The sequence below is a fragment of the Saccopteryx bilineata genome, chromosome 7 (genome assembly GCF_036850765.1).
Source record: "Saccopteryx bilineata isolate mSacBil1 chromosome 7, mSacBil1_pri_phased_curated, whole genome shotgun sequence".
Taxonomy (NCBI): Eukaryota; Metazoa; Chordata; class Mammalia; order Chiroptera; family Emballonuridae; genus Saccopteryx; species Saccopteryx bilineata.
The window spans coordinates 81,418,573-81,446,319 of record NC_089496.1 but is presented as its reverse complement, the minus strand read 5'-3'; the positions used below and the strand labels follow the sequence as shown (position 1 = coordinate 81,446,319).

Sequence of the window (27,747 nt, the reverse complement as noted above, 5' to 3'; positions counted from 1 at the left end):
CCCCAAACTACGGCTCGCGGGCCGCATGTGGCCCCCTGAGCCCATTTATCCGGCCCCCGCCGCACTTCCGGAAGGGGCACCTCTTTCATTGGTGGTCAGTGAGAGGAGCACTGTATGTGGCAGCCCTCCAACGGTCTTGAGGGACAGTGAACTGGCCCCCTGTGTAAAAAGTTTGGGGACCCCTGCTTTAAAGCATAATTAATCCTCCATCCTTATTTTACTGAGGAGGAACTAGACAAGTTAGGTGATTTGTTCTAGATTCCAGCCTTGCCCCTTCGGGTTCCGGGTCATCACCCATGTTCTAGATAACTCACTCAATTCTGCTTAATTTGATTAAGGGAAGGAGGAAGATGCACAAATCAGCTTTGCTCATAGCCTATTTATTCTTTGGCCAGGAAAACTTAATCTAGTAATTCAAACAAGTTCTTAAGAATTTTTCATATATTCATGTGTACTATGGCTTTCCATAGGAGCAAAGAGGAGAGCAAAAATAGGAAATGGAGTGTTTCTCAGATTTGGTTATCATGGAATGCTTGGCTCAAAAAAATACTTTGCAGACCTGGAGCTCAACAGAACACACTTGGGGAAAAGGCTGTTGTAGTTCTTGACATCTCTGCCTTTGTAATTTCTGATTCCATAGACAGGCACAATCTTGAAAAGGGAAGAGAACTGACAGACTGTACTGACCTCCCCCCAAATTAATATACCAATAATAACCGCTGATGTTTATATAGCACTTGAAATTAAAAATACATTAGAAGGAACCGTTCTACAGCATATTAGCTAAATCAGAAGAACTGATCAGTAGCCTGGAACACAGAGTAGTGGAAATCAAACAATCAAAACAGCCAAAAAATGTGTAGAAAGGGACAAATATAAGGTGATGGAGGGTGATTTGACTTTGGGTGATGGGTGTGCAGCATAGTTGGCGGTTTGAAGGCTACGGAAGTGTTTGCCTGAAACCTATGTACTCTTATTGATCAATGTCACCCTGTTAAAGTTAATTTTTGGAAGAAAAAAAAAAACAGCCAAAAAATAAAATTAAAAAAAGGATAGTTTAAGGGACCTCTGGGATAACATCAAGCACTGAAACATTTGCATTACAGGAATCCCATAAGGAGAAAACAAAAAAGGAACAGAAACTTAAATAATGGCTGAAAACTCTCCTAAACTGGGAAAGAAAACCAACATATGAAAAGATGGTCAACATCACTAAGCATCAGGAAAAAGCAAATTAAAACCACAATGAGCTATCACCTCACACCTATCAGAATGGCTCTCATCAATGAATCAACAAATAAGAAGTGCTGGTGAGGATGTGGAGAAAAGGGAACCACCACTCACTTGCAGTGGGACTGTAAATTAGTGCATCACTATGGAAAACAGTGTGGAGATTCCTCAAAAAAAATAAAAATTGCCTGACCAGGCGGTGGTGCAGTGGCTAGAGCGTTGGACTGGGATGCAGAGGACCCAGGTTCGAGACCCCGAGGTCGCCAGCTTGAGCGCGGGCTCATCTGGTTTGAGCAAAAGCCCACCAGCTTGAACCCAAGGTCGCTGGCTCCAGCAAGGGGTTACTGGGTCTGCTGAAGGCCCGCGGTCAAGGCACATATGAGAAAGCAATCAATGAACAACTAAGGTGTTGCAACACGCAATGAAAAACTAACGATTGATGCTTCTCATCTCTCTCCGTTCCTGTCTGTCTGTCCCTGTCTATCCCTCTCTCTGACTCTCTCTCTGTCTCTGTGTAAAAAAAATAAATAAAAAAAATTAAGAATAGCGCTGGCATACAATCTAGCAATTTAATTTCTGGGTATTCAAAGAAAACAAAAAAACTAATTTGAAGAGATATATGCTCCCTTCTGTTCACTGAAGCATTACTAGTAATAACTAAGATATATAAGTAACCTAGATGTCCATCAAGAGATGAATGGATAAAGATGTGAGATATACATGAGAGTTTATTCTTGTATTATTAAATATTATTAATTATTAATTATTGTGTTATTTTCCATACAAACAACTCTCTTCCCAAACCCTTTTTGGACTTCAAGGGGTTAGCAGGAAGGACCTGTCACCTCTTCATTTACAGGCCAGACAGAGAATTTGGATTTATTTCAGTGTGCCTAGGTTTGATTTTATCTTCACTGGCTGGAAAGATCAGTGAGACCAACATCATCTATAGCTGAAGCTCGTAGAGCTGACTGTCCCCAACCTCAGGTTGTAAGACATTCTTAATTACATCCTGAGACACTCAGACTTGCGTTTTTCACTTGAGGATTTGATCACTTGTACTGACACTCTCACTGCCTGTTTCTTCAACCAGGATTCTGGCAATTTACAAATCTTAATCTCAGATTTTGACTATTTACTTTTAGAATTTAAAATATTTACTAGGAAAAAAATTAAAGAAATTGGCCACCATGTAAAATGGACTAATTCTGTTTTCCAAATCTGCCCTACTTTTCGACTTCATTCCGAAACTCGAAGGCTGTTCTTACGACGGTGACTAGCACCTTGGCAGCCCCAGCTTCCGGTTGGAATGCGGAACCCCAAACCTCCATGGCTGGCCTTCATACAACAACTGTGAGGATATTTCTCAGACAGAGCCCTCATCCTGGAACTCAGTTCCCCACCTATAATTTTCCAACACAATTCAATAAACTTTGCTTGAGGACCTGCTCACTGCAAGCTACCCTGAAGATCTTTGGCATAGCAAAGACTAATGCATAATAGAGGTCAGAAGATGTACAGTCTAGGAGGGGCAATGAACTACAAACAACTACCATTTAGCAGAGAAAAACATTACGTATGCTAAATAAGGTACTGGGATTGTGTATTTGCTCAGCTGTAGAACGCACATTCCTCCACTACAGAGTTTCACAAGTCCCTGTTTTTAGTAGTCATAGTGGTAGAGATCATAATCATAATAGCAGCAGCTAAAATTTGTTGAAACAATCTCTATGTGCTATCTTTAGTGCTTTTTCAGCGATCCAAATCCTCATGAGTTCCTGTGTTAGGTGTTATTTTCATTATTCTCATTCGATAGGTGAGAAAAGTGGAGGCTTTAGGGAGATCAAGTAAGTAATCTCTGAAGGCTCCAGTGCGAGTTAACAGTGGAGCTGGGATGGCTTCCAGAGCCCAGCTCTTAACTGCTAGTTCGGCTGCCTGTGTAACACATTCCACTGTTATGAAAACTCAGAGAAATGGAGGTCCTTCCCAAAGTTTTCCCTTCAGAAAGCACTCCTTGGGACAGTACACAGCAGGTTCACCAGGAGCAATTAAAAGTATATCCATGGCCATTTATCAGAAGCGGCAAATGGCTCATTGCACTCCAGGCTTTTTCAATTTGGAAGCACCAAATAACCATTTAACCATGGAGCTGGAGAAGAATAAAATAAAAATGAAACCTTGGGGAAATAATACAAATCACACCTTAAGGCTGTATTTTTTTTAGTCTTCCAAAGTTACTCCTCCTCGTATAAAGGCAACTACTGGATAATGAGGAAAAAGACATGCTCTTTATTCCCAGAACAATAATTAGTTTTCCAGTCCAGGTAGTAAAAGATTCTTTGAACTTTCTTCATCCCTTTTGCTCTGTTTCTCAATTAAGAAGGAAGGGAGGAAGGAAGGAAGGAAGGAAGGAAGGAAGGAAGGAAGGAAGGAAGGAAGGAAGGAAGGAGGGAGGGAGGGAGGGAAAGAAAGGAAGGAAGGGAAAGAAAGAAAGAAAAAGAAAGAAAGAAAGAAAGAAAGAAAGAAAGAAGAAGGAGAGAGGAAGGGAGGGAGGGAGGGAGGGAGGGAGGGAGGAAGGAAGGGAGGGAGGAAGGAAGGAAGGAAGGAAGGAAGGAAGGAAGGAAGGAAGGAAGGAAGGAAGGAAGGAAGGGGTGAGTTCCTTGCCTTGTGCTTAAGGAAATAAAATGCAGTACATTTAAATTCAATGTGGAGTTTTACATGTGCTTTTACTAGCATAATTTCAACTTTCTCCAAAAACATCTGTAAAAGAAATTACCCAATAAAAATACTGCACAGCAAATCTTAGAAAATAAAATTTGGTACAGAATAAGAGACTATCTAGTGCAAGGGGCCCTCTCCTGTCCTGCCCAGCCTCCCCCTCTACCTCTTCTTCCCTCTCCGAGAAGGAGGAGGTGGGAAAATAAATCAAAGGTCTCTTTTCTCAAGGTTTTATTTATTATCTCTTCATAATTTCATATTAAGGGGGAAAGAACAAGTAGAAAAAGACCAATCGGTGTTCCTTCAAAGGTTATTAACTATATTTTTTGTCAAATAAAACTGAATTGAACTTTGAAAACATTGCTTTTGGTTTCTCATAAGCCTCTAGGTTTCCATTTGGGCGTTCTCCCTCCCAAACCCTATTTAATCGTTAGTCAAATAAATATGTACTGAGAACTCGTTTTTTGCAAACCACTCTTCCAGGTAGAAAGGGTTGCAAAGTAAAATAAGAAAGCCATGCCTCCCAGAAGCTTAAAATCTACATAGAATTCATACAAAAACCGTTGGAACCAGAACCAACAAACTGTTAACTTGGAATGGGGTGGGAGGTAATTGGAGCAAGAATCAATCCCTTCTACAGTTTTATACACCATTTTTTCTTTACAAGGAATATCTTATTACCTTATTTTAGAATTTAAAGCCTTAGTAAGGGAGATAATATATGAAAAATACAAACAAAGGCATCCAAGAAGTGAGCCAAATGGCCACAAGCCTACCTGCCCACGGGTCTACTGTGGTTTGCTTGTCTCTATTCAATTTTAATGACATTGATGAGAATGTCAATGTTTGGCATTCTTCACTATTCTCAAGCAGTATGGAGGTCTTCAGCCACAGCACATTTCAATTCTGACCCTAGGCTTACTCTACTAATGGTGACTTTACATTTTACTTTTAGGGCTCTTACAATCAGAAATATAATACTTTCATAATGCCCACTGGTCTTCAACATTGGTTCCCCTGGTTTGACCACAATCAAAAATCTCTGACTAGTTCTGGGATATGCGTGTTTATCTCCAAAATTTATGGAATGGTGTTTCGTTTTGATGAGCATAGTTTTTTTCAGCTAGATCAGTTTCTCTTAAAATGAACTAATAACGGGCCCTGGCCGGTTGGCTCAGTGGTAGAGTGTTGGCCTGGTGTGCAGGAGTCTCGGGTTCAATTCCCAGCCAGGGCACACAGGAGAAGCGCCCATCTGCTTCTCCACCCCTCCCCCTCTCCTTTCCCTCTGTCTCTCTCTTCCCCTCCCACAGCCGAGGCTCCACTGGAGCAAGGTTGGCCCGGGCGCTGGGGATGGCTCCATGGCCTCTGGCCCAGGCGCTAGAGTGGCTCTGGTCGCAACAGAGCAACGCCCCAAATGGGCAGAGCATCGCCCCCTGGTGGGCGTGCCAGGTGGATCCCGGTTGGGCGCATGTGGGATTCTGTCTGACTGCCTCCCTGTTTCCAACTTCAGAAAAATACAAAAATACCAAAAAAAAAAAAAAAATGAACTAATAACGAAGAATCAGATGTTTGTTTACCACATACACCAAAGCAGCTGGCAAAAGCTTAAAGCATGCTTCTTTTTTTTTTTTTTTTTTTTTTTTTAAGTGAGAGGAGGGGAGACAGTGAGACAGAAACCTTCATGTGCCCTGACCGGGATCCACCCAGCAACCCCATCTGGATGCTCAAGTACCGAGCCACTTTTAGCTCCTGAGGCTGATACACTCCATTCCAGCTATCCTCGGCACTCAGGGCCATGCTCGAACCAATACAGCCACTGTCTGCTGGAGGGAAAGAGGAAGAGAAGAGGGAGAGCGAGGGGGAGAGAAGCAGATGGTCACTTCTCCTGTGTGCCCTGACTGGGAATCAAACCCAGCATGTCCATACACCGGGCTGACGCTCTACCTCTGAGCCACGGCCAGGACCTAAAGCATGATCCTTACTCATGAAAGACAGTGAATCTCTTCTGCAATTATGATTTCATTTTTTTCTAAGTAACTGAAAGTCTATGAGCTTAAAAACATTTAAAAATGGGAAAATTAGCCCTGGCCGATTGGCTCAGTGGTAGAGCGTCGGCCTGGCGTGCAGAAGTCCTGGGTTCGATTCCCGGCCAGGGCACACAGGAGAAGCGCCCATCTGCTTCTCCACCCCTCCCCCTCTCCTTCCTCTCTGTCTCTCTCTTCCCCTCCCGCAGCCGAGGCTCCATTGGAGCAAAGATGGCCTGGGCGCTGGGGATGGCTCCTTGGCCTCTGCCCCAGGCGCTAGAGTGGCTCTGGTCGCAACAGAGCGATGCCCGGAGGGGCAGAGCATTGCCCCCTGGTGGGCAGAGTGTCGCCCCTGGTGGGCGTGCCGAGTGGATCCCGGTCGGGCGCATGCGGGAGTCTGTCTGACTGTCTCTCCCCGTTTCCAGCTTCAGAAAAATACAAAAAAAAAAAAAAAAAAGGGAAAATTATACATTCCCCAAATGCTTCCTGATAAAATATCACCCAATCAGAAAATTCTTCTCTTTACCTCTCTAATTAAAATACCACCTCTTTCCCCTTAATCATCTATTTCTGAATCCTGCTTTATTTATCACACATCAGCATCTGACTATATAATATCTGGTCATTTAACAAGACAGCAGAACCTACAATCCAATTAATATATTTTAGGAAGTCAGGGACATTTCCATTTTATTCACTACTGTTTCTCTAGTTCATTAATATACCTAGTACATAATAGTAGTAGGTGTTTGATAAATAGTTGCTGAATGAATAAATCAATCAATGAATGTTGAAATGTTTCCAATTTGAGTTTGAGAATCTTTACTTTTTTGAACAAATCAGCATTTACAATTATTTTTATTTGTTTGGGTTGGATTTTACTTTTATCTTAGCATCCTCTAATTCAATGTATTCAGATGCCTTATCCTATTAGTAAGAAAATGATGCATTTCCAACCACTACTAATTTACAGAGCCCTTTGGTCCTTCAAATTTCTCAATCTGAAAAAGTAGAGACCTTTTCCACAATTTCCATTGCCTGGCCATGTGACAGCATTAAAAACTTCTGCTTCAACTTCTCTCAAGTATCTCATCCCATAAACTGGCAATAACTACGGCGGAAGCACACAGGTCATTGACAACCGTGGCCATTTTCTCCACCACACCATGCTTTGACCACCCCGACCTACACTTTCTCCTGAAGAAGGATGAAATGGAGGTTGGTCGTCCCAATCCTCTCTCTAACTTACATGAACTCTTAGAAGCCTTCTATTCCCTACTTCCCTTACATATACCTACAAGTGAACTCAATGTTTACACCGTTAGGAAAAATGTCTCAGATTCATTCTTGACAAGTAGTTAGACTTTATTATAATCTTTTTCTAGATAATTATTTTGTAAAACTTTATTTATTTACTTATTTTGAAAAAAAATTTTCTGAGGATTGTACTTAGGGTTCAACTCCTGGGCTTAGAGGTTAGATACCATGACAGAGAATAATAACCTGGTATATTGGGTCGCCTAAGAAAGGTGCACAAAAGGGATGGGGCATAATTACTAAGGTTTGGTAAAATGGCCCGAGTATTAAGGAAGTGGGGGCATGACAGGAAGAGGGAACCAACCCAGGCAAGGATTAAAGGCTGGCAGGGAACAGAATAGCAGTATTTTCTTTTTAGATTTTTTTTATTCCTTTTAGAGAGAGGAGAGAGAAAGAGAAAAAGAAAGGGGGTTGGAGCAGAAGCATCAATTCCCATATGTTCCTTGACCAGCCAAGCCTGGAGTTTTCAACCGGCAACCTCAACGTCCAGGTCAACACTGTATCTATCCTCTGTGCCACCACAGGTCAGGCACAGAATAACATTATTCATAACAGGTTCAAACTGGGAAACAAATAACTATTGACAGTAGGATGGATAAAAGACTAGGATATCCATGAAATAAACTGAAATAGTAAAAAGCAATGAGAATGCACAAGCTACAATTACATGAAACAATATGGATAAATCTTATGGATATAATGTTGGTAAAGAAAGACATGCAAAATAGTACCTACTATGGATTCATTTATCTAAAGTGCAAAAATAGGGCAAATGAATGGATGGTGTTAGAAGACTGGAGCAGCTGCTTTGGGGGGAGGCAGATAGAGAGAGACTGAAAGAGGATATAAGAAAGGCTTCCAGAGGCTAACGTTGCGTTTGTTGATTCTGGGGCCCCTTACATCACTGTGTTCACATGGTGAAATACACTGAGCTGTACGCTTTGTATATTTCTCTATATCTGTGTTCTACTTCAATCAGCATCATCATAATAGTAAAGAGTAAAGGGCCAAGAATAGTAAGGACATGTTGATAAAAGAAACCCTGTTAGGATAGGACTTCCTAATGTTATTGGCACAGTGATGAATAAGTTAACCAATAAACTGTACTCAAGGGCTCAGAGAAGGCCAATGGATGTATAGAATTTTGGTGTCAGGGGTGGCAAGTCAGCTTAGAGTTAAAAAATGGATATCAATATGGAAATAGATTAAAATTATAGCCCTGCCTCACACCTTGTATAAATTAAGGATTTAAATGAATTAGGGAATTTCATGTCAAAAATAAAACTTTTAGTAGAAAATATAGGTGAATATCTTTTATTGTCCTGGTAAAGTGAATGCATGGTGCAGTGTACAGATGATGTATTATGGAAAAGTATATCTAAAACCTAAATAATTTTATTAACCAATATTACCCCAACAAATTCAATTTAATAAAAAAGGAAGAAGTATCTTTTAGACTTCAGGTGGAGAAAAAAAATTTTAAAACAAAAACCACTAACCATAAAATAAGACTTTAATAAATTTTTGACTATAGAAATTAAGAATTTTCTTTAGCAAAAGAACTCTTACAAAAAAGAAAAGACAATTTTAATCCCTTCAACCTTTTTCTTAACCCCTTCACCTTTTTCACTCAGCCCAACAACCCCTCCGCCCTTCTGACAGCTGTCAGTCTGTTCTTTATGAGTCTGTTTCTATTCAATACTTTGTTTATTTTGTTCATTAGATTCCACATATGACTGAAATCATAATATGGTACTTGTCTTTCTCTGACTGGCTTATTTCCCTCAGCATAACCCTCCAGATTCCTCCATGCTGTCACAAAGAGTAAGATTTCCTTCTTTTTTAAGCCTAAGCAATATTCCAACTACACAAACAAACGTACTGGCCTTCTTTGCCTCCTCACATCAACACATGGTGTCAACAGCTTTTGCAAAGTATAGAAAGCAATGTTCACAATAGGTACTTTGAAAATAAAACAGGAAAATTTCTATTCTATGGAGATAAATGACATCACTTTAAATTTTATGTAAAATAATTGCCCCCCCTTTTTATTGAACGTATTGGGGTGACATTGGTGAACATAATTAGACAGGTTTCAGGTACACAATTCTACAGTACAGAAGTACAATGTTCTATGTGTTCACCACCCCAAGTCAAGCTGAAATAATTTCTTTAGGGGAAAAATAATGTATAAGGCAAAATAGCGGTCCTGGCCGATTGGCTCAGTGGTAGAGCGTTGGCCTGGCGTGCAGGAGTCCTGGGTTTGATTCCTGGCCAGGGCACACAGGAGAAGCGCTCATCTGCTTCTCCACCCCTTCCCCTCTCCTTCCTCTCTGTCTCTCTCTTCCCCTCCCACAGCCAAGGCTCCATTGGACCAAAGTTGGCCCGGGCGCTGAGGATGGCTCCATGGCCTCTGCCTCAGGCGCTAGAATGGATCTGGTTGCAACAGAGCAACGCCCCAGATGGGCAGAGTATCGCCCCCTGGTGGGCGTGCCGGGTGGATCCCGGTCGGGCGCATGTGGGAGTCTGTCTGCCTGCCTCCGTGTTTCCAACTTCAGAAAAATACAAAAAAAAAAAAAAAAGCCTGACCAGGCAGTGGTGCAGTGGATAGAGCTTCGGACTGGGATGCAGAAGAGCCAGGTTCGAGACCCCGAGGTCGCCAGCTTGAGTGCAGGCTCATCTGGCTTGAGCAAAAAGCTCACCAGCTTGAGCCCAAGGTCACTGGCTCAAGCAAGGGGTTACCCGGTCTGCTGAAGGCCCGTCCGTGGTCAAGGCACATATGAGAAAGCAATCAATGAACAACTAAGGTGTCGCAATGCGCAACAAAAAACTAATGATTGATGCTTCTCATCTCTCTCTGTTCCTGTCTGTCTGTCCCTATCTATCCCTCTCTCTGACTCTCTCTGTCTCTGTAAAAAAAAAAAAAAAAAAAAAAAAAAAGCAAAAGGTCTCTGAAATCAACGTTATATTTGAAATAAGTCACATAGACTCGACCAAGTGATAAAGGCAGACAGTTTTGTTATAATGGAACAGTCTGCCTTCTCACTACTAGGAAGGTGAACAATTCTACCTCCCGGCCGGACTTGGTGGATATTCTACCTCCTCCTCCAGGAAGCCTTCTCGGACTATACAAATCCCCATGCTACACTTACAAGACTGAGACACTGTATCCCACAATTTAAATTTATTCCAACAGAATCCCTAGAGAAAAATCTCTAGTTATAGAGAAATAAAATAGAATTTTGATTAAAAATTGAGGCTTGAGAACCGACAACAAAAGTAGTACCAGGTACTGTCTAAATGCTTTAAACTTAAGACTATTTTTGTTAATGCGTGTTAAAATTTAATGTATAACAACCTATTCATCTTTACAACAACACAAAGAAGAAAGTTCAGTTATCATCCCCTTTTTAGAGATGAGAAAACAGAGGCACAGAGGGGTTACGTAACTTTCACTAGTTCACAGAGCTAGTATGCAGCAGGATCAGAATCTGAACCCAGGCAGCCTGGTGCCTGGACTCACTTAACCACTGTTGAACTTAAAGTTGTCAATAACTTAACAGTTACAATTCAAGCAGTTCAGCTCCATTTTTATGAGTCAGACATAGTGTTTGGCATCTCGTACAGGGTAGGAGAAAGTTGGTTTGAGGGCAACCAAGGTTCCAGACCTGGCTCTGAAACTGATGCCTAGCCAGACTTGGACAAGGCCAATGCCTCTCTTTGAGCCTCAGTTTCCTTCTCTGTAAAATAAAGGGTTGGACCTGATGGTCTCCAAGGCCCTTCCAGTGCTGATGTTTTATGAGCCTGGAATTTCTGGCTCAATCCTTTGCAGCCCAGGCCATACAGGCTCTTCCTGGGCCAGGTCTGGCCCCGCCTACTGGGCTCAGTGTCTCACACTGGGCTCTGCTTCCAATAAATAAGAGAAAAAGAACAAGGGAAAATACCCTCCTGAGAGACTGGGAGGGATCCCACAACTGCTCTGAATGCTTTGAAGAACTTATGGTCGTTAACCAGAGAGCGCTACCTGCCAAGTGAAGGATGGAAAGAAATTAGACTAAGGGGAGAAATGAACTCACAAAACTTGGCTACATTTAAATTGAAAGGGCATCTCTGAGTACTTAAAGAACTGACAATGTTACTGCAACAAGATGAGCCAGCTTCTTAAAGAACTGGAACAGGTTAAGCTGTGGAAACTGGGATGGAGCAGACAGCACAGAAAAAAACTGATAAACTGTGAACCCACCAATCTGGGAAAACTGTAAATAATAATTGACAATCTGAGGAAATGGTGCAACACATGAAAGATAGCATAGGCACATCGGCTTCCACTATCTCAGCATGAACTCCTCCAGGACAGCTGCTGTATCAGGAACTGCCACCTCCCAGAATCTAAAGACATTCCATTTCTGACGTCAACAGAGCACCTACTATTGTGACAGTCTGCATCATACATGTTTATCCTACTTTAGAGATGAGGGGACTGAGTCTATGGAGACCCAGGTTCTTGTTCTGTGTCTTCTGTCATTAGCTAGGTGAATCTGGTCAAGCGACAGCACCTGTATAAGACCTTGGCTGCTTTATCCACAAAACCAGGGACGGAAAAAAGTTATAGAAGATAGAGCTTCCAGCTCAAGAATTCTTTACTCATCTACAGACTTAGTTTATATTAATCCAGAAAAACATTTCACACCGGACCGTTTTAATTTGTTTATATTTGAGAACATTGGAACTGCATGGACTCCACCAGGCTGGGTTTCAGTAGCTCTTCTCCTTCTCTTCGGGGATCACCTTGCATAGCTGAGCATGTTGTACTCTGTACAAGGGCACGTGTCCAAGACAAGTGGGGGCGATAGGGCTACATTTCAGTCTGCCCTGTGCTCACAAGACTGAGTCTAAACCAAAGGTGCATTACAGGTTTGTGGGTGCCTCTGAACTATCCATCGACACTGAAAGAACTCAATGGGCTCCATTGTGAAGGAGAGCAGTGAGCAAGACTCTGAAGCGATGGCCAATTTGTGTTCAAATTGTGTTGAATACAGAACTTATCATTTTACCTTTGTTCAAAACATTTCCAGACACCTCCCCTTTCATCTCCAGTTTATAAGACCCTCCATGAAACGAACCCTATCCTTTACAGTCACCCATTAATACTGATGAAAGCCAGCATTCTCTTTCTAAAATCTCCATCCAAACTCAAAGGGTTAAGATATTTTGCATAATGGAAGCATAAATGGAAAATGCGGACAGCCTTTCAATGTGACTTCTTAGAAAGGGAAATCTCTTATTTAGCTGTGCATGTCCTGGTACTTAAATAAACCCATTTAATTACCTTCAGACTTCCAAAGCATGGTAGCTAACGAGGTACTTGCCAAAAATACAGAAAAACAAAACCGTTGAGGAAAACACTTAGTAGATTCCATTCTGGGCTTCTAATGGTCTTTACATGTGGACTATTCGGTGCCACCACTATCAAGTCTCTCGTTTTGAGACTCTGATTTCTCTAGCAGTAGAGTAGATATGCACTCGTTCACGGACTTTCTTTTTCCTTTATATTATCACTGATAGACAGCAAGACTATTCATTCTCGATTTCCTGGGTCAGCCTCAATTTCAAATATTCTGCCCCTCTCTCCTCTCAATAAAGAGTTCTCAGCCAACGTTTTATTTGGAAAATGTGGTTGCCACAATAATAGCATGACCCTCACCAAAATCAGCCATGCCAGAGTCACACCATCATTACAGTGCCCTTATTTGGTTTGTGGCCACCAGACGGAGAACTGGCTGATCCACCAAGGGCCTGAGACCTCTTTTTTGGCCTCATTAAGAGAAAAGTAATGTGTTTGCTACTATGTAAGTTTTGGATTCACCAATTTAGAACTCAAATGAACTTTCCCCTTGTTCTAGAAGATAGTTTTTCGAGGCTAAGAAATTACTGTTTGATGGAAGGGTACACAATCTGGAAAAACTGAAGCCATGGGGCTTTCCAACTGCCAAACTCCCACATGCTGGCTCTCAAAACACATCCACACTCACTATTCAAGTGTCACCGTTTATAATTTGGTGCTAAATCTTTCTGAAGCTAGGCAACTCCACGTGGTCTACTGACAAATTGATTCTTGATTAAAACACAGGGACAAGATGAAGTAGGTGTCGGTGATACAAGGTATCTAATATCAAGTTGAAAATGAAATGATTAAAACTAGGCCAGCATCACGAAAGGGAAACCAGAGGGTCGGGTTTTGGTAAGCAGCTTCGACTCAATGCTTGCAGCACTTATGAGAGGAAACAGCTGACTCTGGTTTTGCTTAGCTGCCTCGGCAATAGCTTTTAAGACCCCCTTTTCCCAGGTAACTCATTCTGAATCCTCAGAGAATAAAAAGGAGAAAAGTTATAATTGGAGGGACATTTTATAATGTTGGTTAAGTGCTTGAATACAAAACCAGCTCAATTTTTTCTCCAGCCTCACAACCTTGTGAAGTAGGTGAAAACTTCATTTTAATGGTGTGACTATGGAAAGAAATGTTACCGAGTAGTATTTTTCATCTCAGATTAGTTGGTCAGAATCCTTGAAAGATCACAGAAAACTTGAAATTACAATGGAAAAACACTAAATTATGTTCCCACTCGTTTTGGTCATTTCAGCGTGATCATGAATAAGCTATAGATTCTGAGTCAGATATGTGCAGTTTTCTTTGGATTTTGTCCTTGCTTACTTGCTTATAAAACTTTTAAGATGTACTTCTAAATTACAGCAATTCGGTAAAAAATCCAAACCTTCGGGCTTGGTTTCCTCCCCTAGCAGGCTGAGTCATAAAAATAAATCTTAGCCATTTCAATAGCCAACCAACCCCTCACATTAAGAATTGGTATTGTTCCCCACGTCTCCCATTTCATCCAAGAGTCACGCCCAGCTCACATCTGAAAAAAAAAAAAACAGCGCAAGGACTCATCCAGCTTAACATTTGCACATTTAATAAGAGAACAGAACCTCTGCCAATTTATAGAGGTGAGTTGCATCAGAATCTTGCAGAGGAACTTCTGAAGAGCGACCGTGAGCATGGGCTTTGGACACAGCCAGACCTGGGCTCAATTCCTAACACTGGGTGACCTTGGTCACGTTACTTGCAATAGGCATGAAATGGGGATGTTCATAGGATCGACCTTGTTGACAGTTGCCAAGAGAATGAAAGGGGAAAAGAGGCCCTGGCCGGTTGGCTCAGTGGTAGAGCGTCGGCCTGGCGTGCAGAAGTCCCAGGTTCGATTCCCGGCCAGGGCACACAGGAGAGGCGCCCATCTGCTTCTCCGCCCCTCCCCCTCTCCTTCTTCTCTGTCTCTCTCTTCCCCTCCCGCAGCCGAGGCTCCATTGGAGCAAAGATGGTCCGGGCGCTGGGGATGGCTCCTTGGCCTCTGCCCCAGGCGCTGGAGTGGCTCTGGTTGCAGCAGAGCGACACCCCGGAGGGGCGGAGCATCGCCCCCTGGTGGGCGTGCCGGGTGGATCCCGGTCGGGCGCATGCGGGAGTCTGTCTGTCTCTCCCCGTTTCCAGCTTCGGAGGAGATGCAAAAAAAAAAAAAAAAAAGAAAGGTGAAAAGAAAGAGGAAAGGTGTCTGGAAGCACAGTGTCTGGCACCCAGTAATGCTCACTGGGTGCCTGTGTTTTACTGGACAGGCATTTCAGCTTAGCCCAGGCTAAATGCGTCTCCTCACCTTCCCCTTAGTGTTAGAGTAGCAAGTTACTCTCTAAATCAAGCCTCCTGGAGGCACTGCTGGCAGAAGTAAAATATTCACTCCACACAAAATCCAGGGTCAGGACTTAAATCAGGAAGTCATAGACGCTAGGTTTTTGGAGTTAAGAGGAAATGTGTAATTTATAATTTATTAAGCTAAAATATGCAAATTACATACACATTATCTGACACAGAGCAGGCAATTACTTCATGTCTGCCCTCACTTTCTTTTATACCAAAAGGAACTAAAACCCCCAAACGTGTCAACTGGTTAGTGGCAGAGCTGGAATTGATATTTGGGTCCTTTTTTGGGGGAGGGAGGTGCTGCCTCAGGTCTACTAATGAGAGTACTAGGGGGTCAGACGGTTTGAAGGAACTGGCCAGACACCCCCCACACTCCAGGAATGATCTTCCTAACTAACACACAGCATGCTACCCCCGCCCTTTACCGCCAACCATATCCCTGACCACCACTGAGAGAAAGACGCTGATTCCTTCCGGGGGTTTGGAAAGGCAGGGACGGAGCTCTGGGATCCTGGGAGAGGAGGGAGAGGAGGGAGAGGAGGGAGTTTCATTTCCTCCTCGGCCCACTGCAGAAAGCAGTCTCAGGTGTCCCCTGACAAATGTAAACCATTTGGAAACTCTCCCAAGGGTTTTGGTTTGTTTTTTTTGTATTTTTCTGAAGCTGGAAACAGGGAGAGACAGTCAGACAGACTCCCGCATGCGCCCAACCGGGATCCACCCGGCACGCCCACCAGGGGGCGACGCTCTGCCCACCAGGGGGCAATGCTCTGCCCCTCCAGGGCATTGCTCTGTTGCGACCAGAGCCACTCTAGCGCCTGGGGCAGAGGCCAAGGAGCCATCCTCAGCGCCCGGGCCATCTTTGCTCCAATGGAGCCTCGGCTGTGGGAGGGGAAGAGAGACACAGAGAGGAAGGAAGGGGGGTGGAGAAGTAAATGGGCGCTTCTCCTATGTGCCCTGCCAGGAATCGAACCTGGGTCCCCCGCACGCCAGGCCGACGCTCTACCGCTGAGCCAACCGGCCAGGGCCTCCCAAGGGTTTTTACAGCTGACATGGTGGCCAGGAATAAGGAGGACCAAGCACGTCCCTTCTTTGTCTTTTAGGCCATGTCTGAGGAGGTGACAAACATGGATCTCTGGGTTCACAGGACTAAAAAAAAGACCTTTCTGAATATCAATAAAAAATTCTCATTCTGTCCTAGGTATTACAGAAAGGAACTGGTTCCAAACTCTCAGGGTCAGGGAGAGGAGAGCTCACAAGCGCTTGGTCTGGGGAAGGAGAAAGGGAGACATCAGTAATGGGTGGAATCGCCTTTCTTCATTTATAATTCAAGAAATATGCAATGAGCACCGACTGTCAAGAAACTCTGAACTGGGGTCTGTAGTGGGGGAGGGGCTGGCAGCGAGGGCCACGGAGGAATGTGAAAACCAAGTTTAGGACTGAAGGATGTGTAGGAATTAGCCGGGTAGAGAGCTGCGTTTTAGCTTATGATGAGGGTAAAGGACCAGATAATAAGTATGTTAGTCTTTGCAGGCCATAGAGTTGTGATCACAGATGCTCAAATCAGCTGTTACAGGAAGAAAGCAGGTATAGAAAATAGATAAAAGAATGAGTGTGAACACGGAAACTTGCATTTCATATAATTCCCACACATCATGAAATATTATACTTCTTTTGAACCCTTTAAAAATAAGAAACCATTTGCCTGACTGGAGGGGTACAGTGGATACAGTGTTAACCTGGGACACTGAGGACCCAGGTTTGAAACCCTAAGGTCACCAGCTTGAGCGCAGGCTCACTGGCTTGAGCGTGGGATCATAGACATGATTCCATAGTCACTGGCTTGAGCCCAAAGTTGCTGGCTTGAGCCAAGGTTGCTGGCTTGAGCAAGGGGTCACTAGCTCAGCTGGAGCAACCTCCCCCCAAGGCACGTATGAGAAGCAATCAATGAACAACTAAAGTGCTGCAACTATGAGTCGTTTCTCATCTCTCTCCCTTCCTGTCTGTCTGTCTCCGTCTCTCTCACTAAAAACAAACAAACAAAAAATGAGGAACCATTCTTAGCTTATAGTTTAAGACTATCTGTATTAAGATTATACGGGGGTTTAGTCAAGGCGATTCCTGAACTAAGAAGATGATATGCATTTCTAAACCAGTTATTTCCACAGACTCTCATATCCACAGCTGGTAATAGAGTGAGAAAAGCGAGCTGCCTAGACCTCATAATTTAAGGAGGTGCTCACTAGTAAACAGAGTGTTAGCAGTTGTGAGACCCCGAGAGTGAGTACCTCCTTAAATTATGCGCCCTAGGAATCTCACTGGCTTCACCCTAGGCTTAGCCCTGCTCCTCCCTGTGCACACTGGAGACCATGACTGCGAAGTGGTCCCTCCTCAACCACCGCTGCCTCGGATACCTTCCTCGTAATGCACAAGTTCGCAGATGACACTCTGCTCTCTGCCAGTGCTCCTGAGTACAGAATTTGGATAATGAGAAAAACAACTTCAGGCAGAAGAGGAGGAAAAAACTCTGCTGGCTACAGTTTGGAGATAATTTAGGAGAGAAGATAAAATATTTTACTTGAAAGTTGTTGTTGGTGGTGCAGTGTGAGAAAGAAAAAGAAAATGGTTAACCAGTTTCACTGTGCATTAAAATTGTAAAGCTTCTTTGCCATTCTCTTGACTTTTATTCACTATTCCTAAATCTATACTGATACCTAGATATATATTGCAATTATATATCTGATAATGAACTTATATCCAGAATATATAAAGAATTCAATAATAATAAAAAAACAATTAAAAAAATGGGCAAAGGATTTAATGGCCAATGGGCACAGGAAAAGATGTTCAACATCATAAGACTTCAGAAAAATGCAAGTAAAAACTACAATGAAATATCACTTCATACCCATTAGAATGTCTATAAACAAAAAGATGGACACTAAAAACTGTTGGTCAGGATATGGAGCAACTGGAACCCTCACACTGCTGGTGGGAATGTAAAAGGCACAGCACCTTTGTAAAGAGTCTGGTAGTTCCTCAAAAGGATAAACACAGGCCTGATCTGTGGTGGCACAGTGGATAGAGCGTCGACCTGGAAATGCTGAGGTCGCCGGTTCGAAACCCTGGGCTTGCCTGGTCAAGGCACATATGGGAGTTGATGCTTCCAGCTCCTCCCCACCTTCTCTCTCTGTCTCTCTCTCCTCTCTCTCTCTTCCTTTCTCTCTCTTCTCTAAAATGAATAAATAAAATAAAATTAAAAATTAAAAATTAAAAAAAAATCCTCAAGGGTTGTAACAGTTACAACTCTGTTTAAAAAAAAAAAAAAAAGGATAAACACAGTTCTGAGACCCAGTTTCCACTCCCAGATATAAACCCAAGAGAAATGAAAACATATGTCTACATAAAAACTCGTACAGGAATGTTCATGGACAAGTTTATTACTAACAGTAGTATTACTAAAAAGTAGAAACAACCCAATACCCAAGAACTGATGAATGAATAGATAAAATGTGGTATATTCATACAACGGAATGTGATAAAAAGTAACAAAGTACCAATACATGCTACAATATAGATAGAACCTTAACTCTTAAAAATATTAGGCATTCCTCCCTATCAGTGGATAGAGTGTCAGTCCAGCATGCAGATGTACCAGGTTTGAGCCCCACTCAAGGTACACAGGAGAAGCAACCATCTGCTTCTCTCCCCCTCAACCCCTTTCTCTCTGTCTTCCCCATTTGAAGCCAATGGCTCAACTGGTTCGAGCATTGGCCCCAGACACTAAGGATAGCTTGGTTGATCCAAGTGTCAGCCTCCAGCACTGAGGATAGCTCAGTTGATTCGACCAGGTGGATCCTGGTCGAGGCACATGCAGGAGTCTATCTCCCCTACTCTCACTTAAAAAAAAAATTATATATTTATATGTGTGTGTGTGTGTATTATGCTAAGTGAAAGAAACTAGTCGCAAAGACCATAGACTATATGAGTCATTCATATGAAAGTCCAGATTAGAGAAGTCTATACACAGCACAGATTAGGAGATGCTTAGGGCTAGGGGAGACAGGAAGGGATGAAGGGATTGAGAAAACGGTGGGTGATATAGCTCAGGGCATGGGTTTCTTTTTGAGGTGATGAAAATGTTCTAAAATTGTGGTGATGTTTGCATGTACCTGTGAATATACCAAAATACTGAATTTTATGCTCTAACTAGAACTGTATGGTTATATAAATTGTCTCAATAAGGCTGTTAAAACAACAACAAGAAATCAAAGCATTTCTCCTTCCCTTCAAGAGTTTCAAAGAATAAGGTCTCCTAACCCTTGAAAAATGAGTGTGTCTTTGTGTCGCTAAAGACTAGAGTGGTTTTCTGCTGATTTCTTTCTGAGGTTTTGAGGGTGATGGCCAAATTGTGAAATTCAACGGCTGAGTGTTGGGGTTTGAGAACTGGATGCCTGAGTTCTGTAGGGCCCTTATTTAATCTGAGGCTCTGAATATGTCTAAGCCAGCTGCTAGAACAAAGAACCACTGGACGTGGCACCATTTTGGTGTCATGGGGCTCTTCAGGGCCAGAAAATGATGCAGCACTATTGTCCGAGAATAGCTTTTCAGGAAAGGCCCTGACTGAGCCATAAGTTGGTCTAGTGATAGAAGGGTCAGGGGATGGTCACCCCGTCACCCCCTTTGATGCATCAATTCTTGAATGCTGAATCATTTGGTCACCTGAGAAACCTCTGTACCACTCCCAGAGGCCTATAGGCCCTGAGGGGCTTATAGTGTTATTCTTGAATCAGCTCTGAAGGAGGGGACCAAGGGGAGAGGTATACTAGTGTCACTCATCACTACAGGCAGCCTGAGTTCCTCCCGGGTAAGGATGCAGGGTGTGGCTCAGATACAGCCCCCCGTCTAACGGTCTTATCTTTGCCCACGGATTCCGATTCTTTTCAGGCCTCATTCTAACCATGGCCCTTCCAGGGGTGGAGACTCGCCAGCTGCCAATTCCCGTTATTCAGAACATCTGGGGAAAAGGAAAGGGAAAAAAAAAAGTCCTAATACCAATCCTGCCCCAAGGCTAACATGAAAATAACAGTGGCCATGAATACATTCATCTTAAACTAGAGTCCAGGGCCAGCATTTTTCATTCATTTTTTTTTTTTTTTTTTTTTTTTTTTTGCCAAATCCTAGCAAAAGAGCTCTTATAATGACAAAGTGTGGAAGTAAATTTACCCTAAACTGTCTCAATGCAGCTAATAAGTGAAAGTCATCCAATTATCACAGAGCTGGCCTCTGACAACCTGTCACATTTTCCACGGATGCACTAGACATGACTAAACTGCACAGGGATTGTCTGGGAGCTACATCCCCTTTCACTGTGCTGAGCAGGAAGGGGCTAGCACCGTCCTGTACCCATGACATGAACCCGACATGACCCTTAGTCATGGAAGAGGAGGCCTGGCATGTCACCAAGCATAGGCTTTCAGCTTAGCATTGTGCACTTGTAAAATTTTAATTATTTCGAGGTTCAAATTGTACCCAAGATGCAGGGAGACCAAATTTCCAGACAAGAAAACAAGACATGTTGCTATTTCAACAGCCATCTATTATAACACTGGACAGCAAGGCTCAACGGATATTTGATCACCCATAAAAGTTACAACGTAGAAAATGAATTTTTAATTCACATGTAACAGAAAAGACAGAATCAAGGACATAAATACCAACAAAGGTATTTATGTTAAACACTCAAGAAAATTTTAATTACCTCCTAAGTATAATTTTCTCTATTAGAAAAAAATGTGAAGAAACACATTTTAGACGGAAGAAAGCAAAAAAGGAACTAGCAACATAGAAGCTGGCTTTGACTCTCCTTTTTAATTTATAGTTTTTCTATTCTGATTTTAAAAATAAAACTTCATTTTTATTTTATTTTTGTATGGAGTGAGAAGTGGGGAGGCAGAGACAGACTCCCACATGCGCCAAACTGGATCCACCTGGCAAGCCCAGTAGGGGGCAATGCTCTGCCCCTCTGGGGCGTTGCTCCAATTGCAACCAGAGCCATTCTAGCACCCGAGGAAGAGGCAATGGAACCATCCTCAGCGCCCGGGCCAACTTTGCTCCAATGGAGCCTTGGCTGCGGGAGGGGAAGAGAGAGAGAAAGGAGAGGGGGAGGGGTGGAGAAGCAGATGGTTGCTTCTCCCATGTGCCCTGGCCAGGAATCGAACCCAGGACTTCCACACACCGGGCCGACGCTCTACCACTGAGCCAATCGGCTAGGGCCAAAACTTCATTTTTTTAAAAAATTTTGCTGTACATATTATTGTACATTAAATCCTCTTGTGGGTCAAAGCAAGGAAATAAAGTGATAATTACAGGAGCTGAAGAACTTTCTGCCCTGGCTACCTTCACTTCCTCACGTTCCATCCCTCAGCGCACACAGAACTCAGGTTACAGGGATGATTCCAGCAGAGGCAGGAACTTCCCGTACTTCACATTCAGAATAACTCCAGGTACCTAAACTCCCCGAAATTCAGGCAGAGAGAGAATTTTTTTTTTAAAGGAAAAACACCCTTAACCAATCTTTAACCTGGACACTTTAGCCACTTGTCAAAATATACCGTATTGTTGAGCCAATAAATTGAAAGCAGGAGAGAGGGAGTGTGGCTGTAACTGGATAAGGCGTAGGGTTTTAATTTTTTACAAGCAGGGGGAGGAGGACACTAATCTGGTTAGTCAGCCAGCATTAATCCTCATTAATGTCTCCCATTCAAGTTCATTCTCCTCCATCCAGCTGTGCAAATATAAAGTAACTGGGTCATTTTGATGAAGGCACAGAAGAAAAAAATTTTAAGTGAGGCAAAGGAACTAACTGGACAAATAACACATTTTTTTTTAATGTGTGTGAAGGATCGTTCAAATGACCACATCATAGACCAGGGGTCCCCAAACTTTTTTACACAGGGGGCCAGTTCACTGTCCCTCAGACCGTTGGAGGGCCGGACTATAAAAAAAACTATGAACAAATCCCTACATACACTGCACATATCTTATTTTAAAGTAAAAAAACAAAACAGGAACAAATACAATATTTAAAATAAAGAACAAGTAAATTTAAATCAACAAACTGACCAGTATTTCAATGGGAACTATGCTCCTCTCACTGACCACCAATGAAAGAGGTGCCCCTTCCGGAAGTGCAGCGGGGGCCGGATAAATGGCCTTGGGGGGCCGCATGTGGCCCGCGGGCCGTAGTTTGGGGACCCCTGTCATAGACTGAGGGACATACATTCAAATTCATACTGCTGTAAACTTCTCTGTGTGAGAAGCTACCCAGAGCAGAGGGTGGGGGGTGGGGACATGGTCATGACAAAGCATGTAATAAGTGACCAGAATGAGAGCAGTGGCACTCACTCTTCACCAGGTAGTGCCAGCTGTTTCCAGGGACTGTGTTTCTTAGCATGACATTGTCCTGTTTTCTATACTTGGCATTAGACTTGCATTAGGGAGAGTATAAAAAAGGTAGGGTCATTTCTTGCTCGTAATACATTTACAATCTGATTGGGGGACATATGTAAAATAATCAGAAAACGAACCACGAGCACAGAATTAGAGTTTGCATTCTTTAGCTGAAGAAGCAATTTATAGGAGCTGGGGGAAAGTGGCTATAATTCTCCTGTGCAACTTTTGAGAAGGATTCCACCAGACTCAAAACTAAAAAACAAGAAACAGGGAGAACACCATATTTTAGAAAATACTGATTCATTCCTGCCATGGTATAGACGTACAAACAGGTCTCTCCCTTTCAGAAATTCCCCTAGAGAAAGGACTGGAAGACAGCCAGCCTGGCCCCCAGCTTCATGTTAAGGATGAATAAAAATGCCCACAATAAACTGACAGCTGTCAGAGGGGACGGGGATGGTGAGCCTGGGTGAGAAGGTGAAGGGATTAAGCAAAGAAAAACAAAAAACTCATAGACACAGACAACTGTATGGTGATTACAAGAGGGAAAGGGGGTGGGGAGGGAAGTAGAGGAGTGTAAAGGGGATAAGTGACGAGGAAAGGAGATTTGACCTGGGGTGGTGACCACATACACTACAATGTACAGTTGCTGTCTTATAGAACTGTACACCTGAAACTTATATAATTGTATTAATCAATGTCACCTCAATAAACTCAATAAATAAATAAAAGTTTTAAACAGTGCCGCAGCCTCCCAGAAACCCGGTTAGAGAGGAGAGAGAAATTCCTGGAGTTCCCTCTGACAGAGGTGTGGCAACCTCTCCCAGCCCCCAGAGACTGGAAGGGAGGAGATGATCTGCATCATCTCTTCAGTTCTTTTCACTGGAGATGAACATCCCAGGGCCTCTGACGGACAGAAAAGGGCAGATCTGAGCTAAGGACCTTCTCAGAAGCAGCGGCTGGGCTCCCGGAACCGGAGGATGAGGAGTCCCGGCTTGCCAGAATGTGTGTGCAATATACACCATGAGGCACGATCCTCACGCCTGTGGAAGTGTGCGGGGGAAACTGTCCCAGTGGTTCTCAAGCAATCGACTTCCAATCACTTTGCTATATTTAAATTTCTATTGTGTTCTTAATGTTCAACTTCAGGTGAATGTGAATGCAAAAACGGTTGCATTTTTAAAGGGGCTGACACATTGGTGTGATGAACCTCTTTCTTCCTGCATGGACAAAGTCAGCACTCAGTCAGAAGAGCTGGGAAGCACGTGCGTAACTGACACCAACTTGACTGTGACTCAAGTTTCATGGGGTATCAGGTGACGATGCAAAACCAAACTTGCTGACACTTGTCAGGGTGAAGGGAAGGTCTAATGCACAGAGAGAAGGGCCTGCCAGCTGACCCTTTTCCGGCAGGCTCCCAGATCAGCCCCGACACTCCTGGCAGTGCAGACAGTGTCAGGGTCTTTACGGCAGAGGAAATAGTCCCCAAATGTCCTAATGAAGACCCAAGAGCTCAGTTTAAGCTCCTTGTCAAAGTCCATAGAATCATAGACTCACCAGTGGAACTTTGAAAAAAAAAAATTCATTTTCTGCCCTATCCTAGCAATCTTCAGAAGGTCTGGGACTGGATACTGATCCCAACATATAAATAACCAAGGTTAGAACCTCAATAAATCCAATAAGTAAATATCAAACATAGCTACAGTCTGAGATACCTAAGCATCAGCAAGTGTGGCTGCTAAGTCAACAGATGCATAAATGAACAGAATTGGTTCCTTTAAAAGCTTACTCTAAATATCATTTCTTTCTGGATCTTGAGGAACTAAGAGTGTGGGCTGCCTGGATTACAATCCTAGTCATACCACTTATTAGCTAAGTGAACTTGGACAAGGCACATGACTTCTCTGAGACTATGTTCTCTTAACAATACAATGGGGTTACTTATCATCCCAATACCACAGGGTAACTGAGATGATTGCATGAAATCAAGAATAAATTATTCGGCCCAATGCCTGGCCCATGTAAAATGCACAATAAATATTAGCTACCATAATTAATGATGATGAATGTAAACATATGCTATTCATATTTCAATAAAAAGGATGTTTTTCTAGACTCGGTATTTATTTATAGGGCCACTATTTTGGGGTTTGTTGTTTTTTTTACAGTGACAGAGAGTCAGAGAGAGGAACAGATAGGGACAGACAGACAGGAATGAAGAGAGATGAGAAGCATCAATTATTAGTTTTTCATTGCGTCACTTTAGTTGTTCATTGATTGCTCTCTCATATGTGCCTTGTTCGTGGGGCCACAGCAGACCGAGTAACCCCTTGCTCCAGCCAGCGACTCTGGGTCCAAGCTGGTGAGCTTTGCTCAAACCAGATAAGCCCGTGCTCAAGCTGATGACCTCGGGGTCTCGAACCTGGGTCCTCCGCATCCCAGTCCAACTCTATATCCACTGCGCCACCACCCGGTCAGGCTACAGGGCCATGTTTTAAGGAACTGTAAAACACTGAACTGTGACAGTTAGAAATTTAGCATTTCCTTCAATTATGAATATAGGCAACAAATTTCAGCAGCAGTATCTGTGATCTTGTCAGCAACAGAAGTCACAGATAGTTCCATACATTATAGTCATGGTAGAGACCCTAAAATAGTATTTATATTTACTGTGACCACCTGCCCTGGTTTGCCCAGGACTAGGAGGTCTCTCAGGATGATAAAACTGGGAAAGTCTCAGGCAGACCATTCCCTCCTTGGATACATCACTACGTTGAAATTATGGTAGTTAGCGCATCACCGGATACCATCATTTAGTGTGTGAATCAAGAAGCACCTACCCTGCCATGTCACAATTTCAAAAATATCTTGATAAATGTATATCCACATAATCTGTGTCCTTTATAATACTTTGTATTACAGCTGATGCATCTGAAAACATTCTGAGTCCATAGGCTTCAACGAATTGCCAAAGTGGCGGTCCGCAGCACAAAGAAGGTTAAAAGGGAAGAAACTGGGAATATTGACTGGAAAATGGAGGAAACCAGATTGTAAGTTCCATTAGGCCTTGTAAACTGAAAACATGGTAAGAGAAGACACAGGCATGTATCTCTAAAGGACACAATTATATGTTCAGTGGGAGTTTTCCACTATCAGGATTCTGTCTTGTAATTCCACACACAGTAACCAGGAAGCCTCCATAATTTCTCCACTCCTGATGACATATGTATGTGTATTTTGTTACTTATATTGTTGCAGATTTAACTCAATCTTGACAGCTATCAACTGGAGTATCTTGTTGGGTCTACTTGACTCCAAAATCTACAAATGCTTCCCCTGTGAATCATAATTTGATAGAACTTAACATTTTCCACAAATTAAGACAATAAATATTTGGATTTTGAAGTATCAAGGCTTTAAAAAATGATCAAAAGAGACTAACTCTTACCGAATACCACTGGGCTTCTGACGGACACGGACTCCCATGGTGCCTAATCCCCACTGTCGACAGCTGGCCCGTTTCTCTCCCACAAGGCAGTAAGAGACCGCTTCTCTTCATATCAATGTAATTCCAAGCTGCCAGCCCAATGTGGCCAGAAGGCAGGGTTCTCACAATTGCCCTTGTCCCAGTATACACAGATTTCTTAACTTCCTTGTCATTTTTACAAAATCTCCTCACTAACAAAGTGGACCGCTCCTTTTTAGTTTTATAAAAATCTTCTACATCTTCACAATTCTCAGGGAAGTCCTCAAAATGGCTCAGAAAGGTCTTAGCAGATGTACTAGCGGTAAAATTCTCTCTGCAAAAGCTGTCGCTCGAACATACCCTATTGGCCTTCGGGCAGGAACCTTTGCAGCACAAGTATTCAGCATTCACGGTGTCCCAATGATCACACCGTAGATGCTTGTTCTCGTTATCACAGCTTTTGGCCAATTCCATCAGTTTACAAGTACATGCCATGTAGTTTTTCTTTTGCTTCTCACCAACATCAGGCAGCGGAACACAGTTTCCACAATCATCCAAAATCAAGTTATCTGATAGGGCACAGAAAGGGTCTGCCATTCTTCTGTCAAGCTCATAATGAAAGTGAAATCCCTCCATGTGGCTGTCAGGGTGTGCCCCATCGTCCTCTGTGAACGCTGATTGATTTCCTACGGGATTAGCGCCCATGGGAGGTCCATCCATTTCCAGTTGAATTCCAGGGAATACCTTTCTTTCCAGTGAAGAAGGGATTCCAGTTTCCAAACACAGGCTTTCCTCTGTGACAGAATCGCATGTTTCAGAAAGCCGGCTCTGGGGAAGACCACACTGGTGATTTTCTATTATGTTGTTGCAATTAATGTTAAGGTTTTCCACCGAATCTGACACGCTTTCCTCCCAGCACTTTTCATTACTGTTCTCATCGCTCATTATTTTCTCCCTTGCTATTGAGACAATCTTAGGCCTGTTGTCTCCAGAAGATTGTTCTTTAAGTTTGTTCAGCTTTGAGATGGGATGAGAAGTCTGCCCACTCTGCCTGACACTGATGTCCGAGGCCTTTTCACTGCTTTCCTCTACAGCTGCCTGAGAAGACACCACTTTTCTCTGAGCCACAGGTATGAGAACAGAAGCTGCCATTTCTTCAGAAGTCATCTTGACCAACACACAGGTTTTACCTACTGCTGTTTCTTGTCCCTGGTGATCATGTCAAGATTTTAGTAAAATGATTGATTATTAAAATAATCTCAGATATAAAATTCCTCTGAGAAAAAAAGTGACAGTACCTTTGATTCAGGCGCAATAAGAGCCAGATAAATTTTCCCAGTTTTAACTTCCTATCGTGTGAAGTATGTTTTTCTAGATGAGGGTTTTATAGTGGTAGATCAATTTTCTTTCTTCTGTTATTTAAAGCAATTTTTCTGAAGACTTTAATTTGGGATTGCATTCTGTAGCTTCTGATCCAACACCAACTTAAATGATTTAAAAATTCAGTTTGAATGTTTCCTGGAAGAAAAAGGTATAATGTCAAACACTGTGGAATTAGATGAAATTTTTTAATTTTATAGAACATTAGCTTCTATTACATTTTTTCTTTTTTAAAAAAAGTTTTATTAATTTTAATTTATTGTGTTAACATGTATTCAAGTGTTCCATTCAATATAACTCCCTCAACCCCATCCCAGGTCCCCCACTATACCCCCTTTACCTCCCTCCCCCTAACACCCTCCTTCCTTCCCTCTGGGATTTGCTGTCCTGTTATCTGTATCTCTGTGTTATAT

General features: G+C 42.8%; 1 protein-coding gene across 4 annotated transcripts in view; it reads right to left on the bottom strand.

Annotated features, from left to right (window-relative positions):
* Positions 1-27,747, bottom strand: part of PLCE1 (phospholipase C epsilon 1) — a 415,629-nt gene that overhangs the window by 346,424 nt on the left and 41,458 nt on the right. For all 4 annotated transcript variants that reach the window (XM_066238785.1, XM_066238784.1, XM_066238788.1 and 1 more), the window contains one exon: positions 25,937-27,472. In XM_066238785.1, the coding sequence (XP_066094882.1) occupies positions 25,937-27,121 (1,185 nt within the window). In that variant the 5' untranslated portion in view covers positions 27,122-27,472. The remainder of the gene's footprint in view (positions 1-25,936; positions 27,473-27,747) is intronic.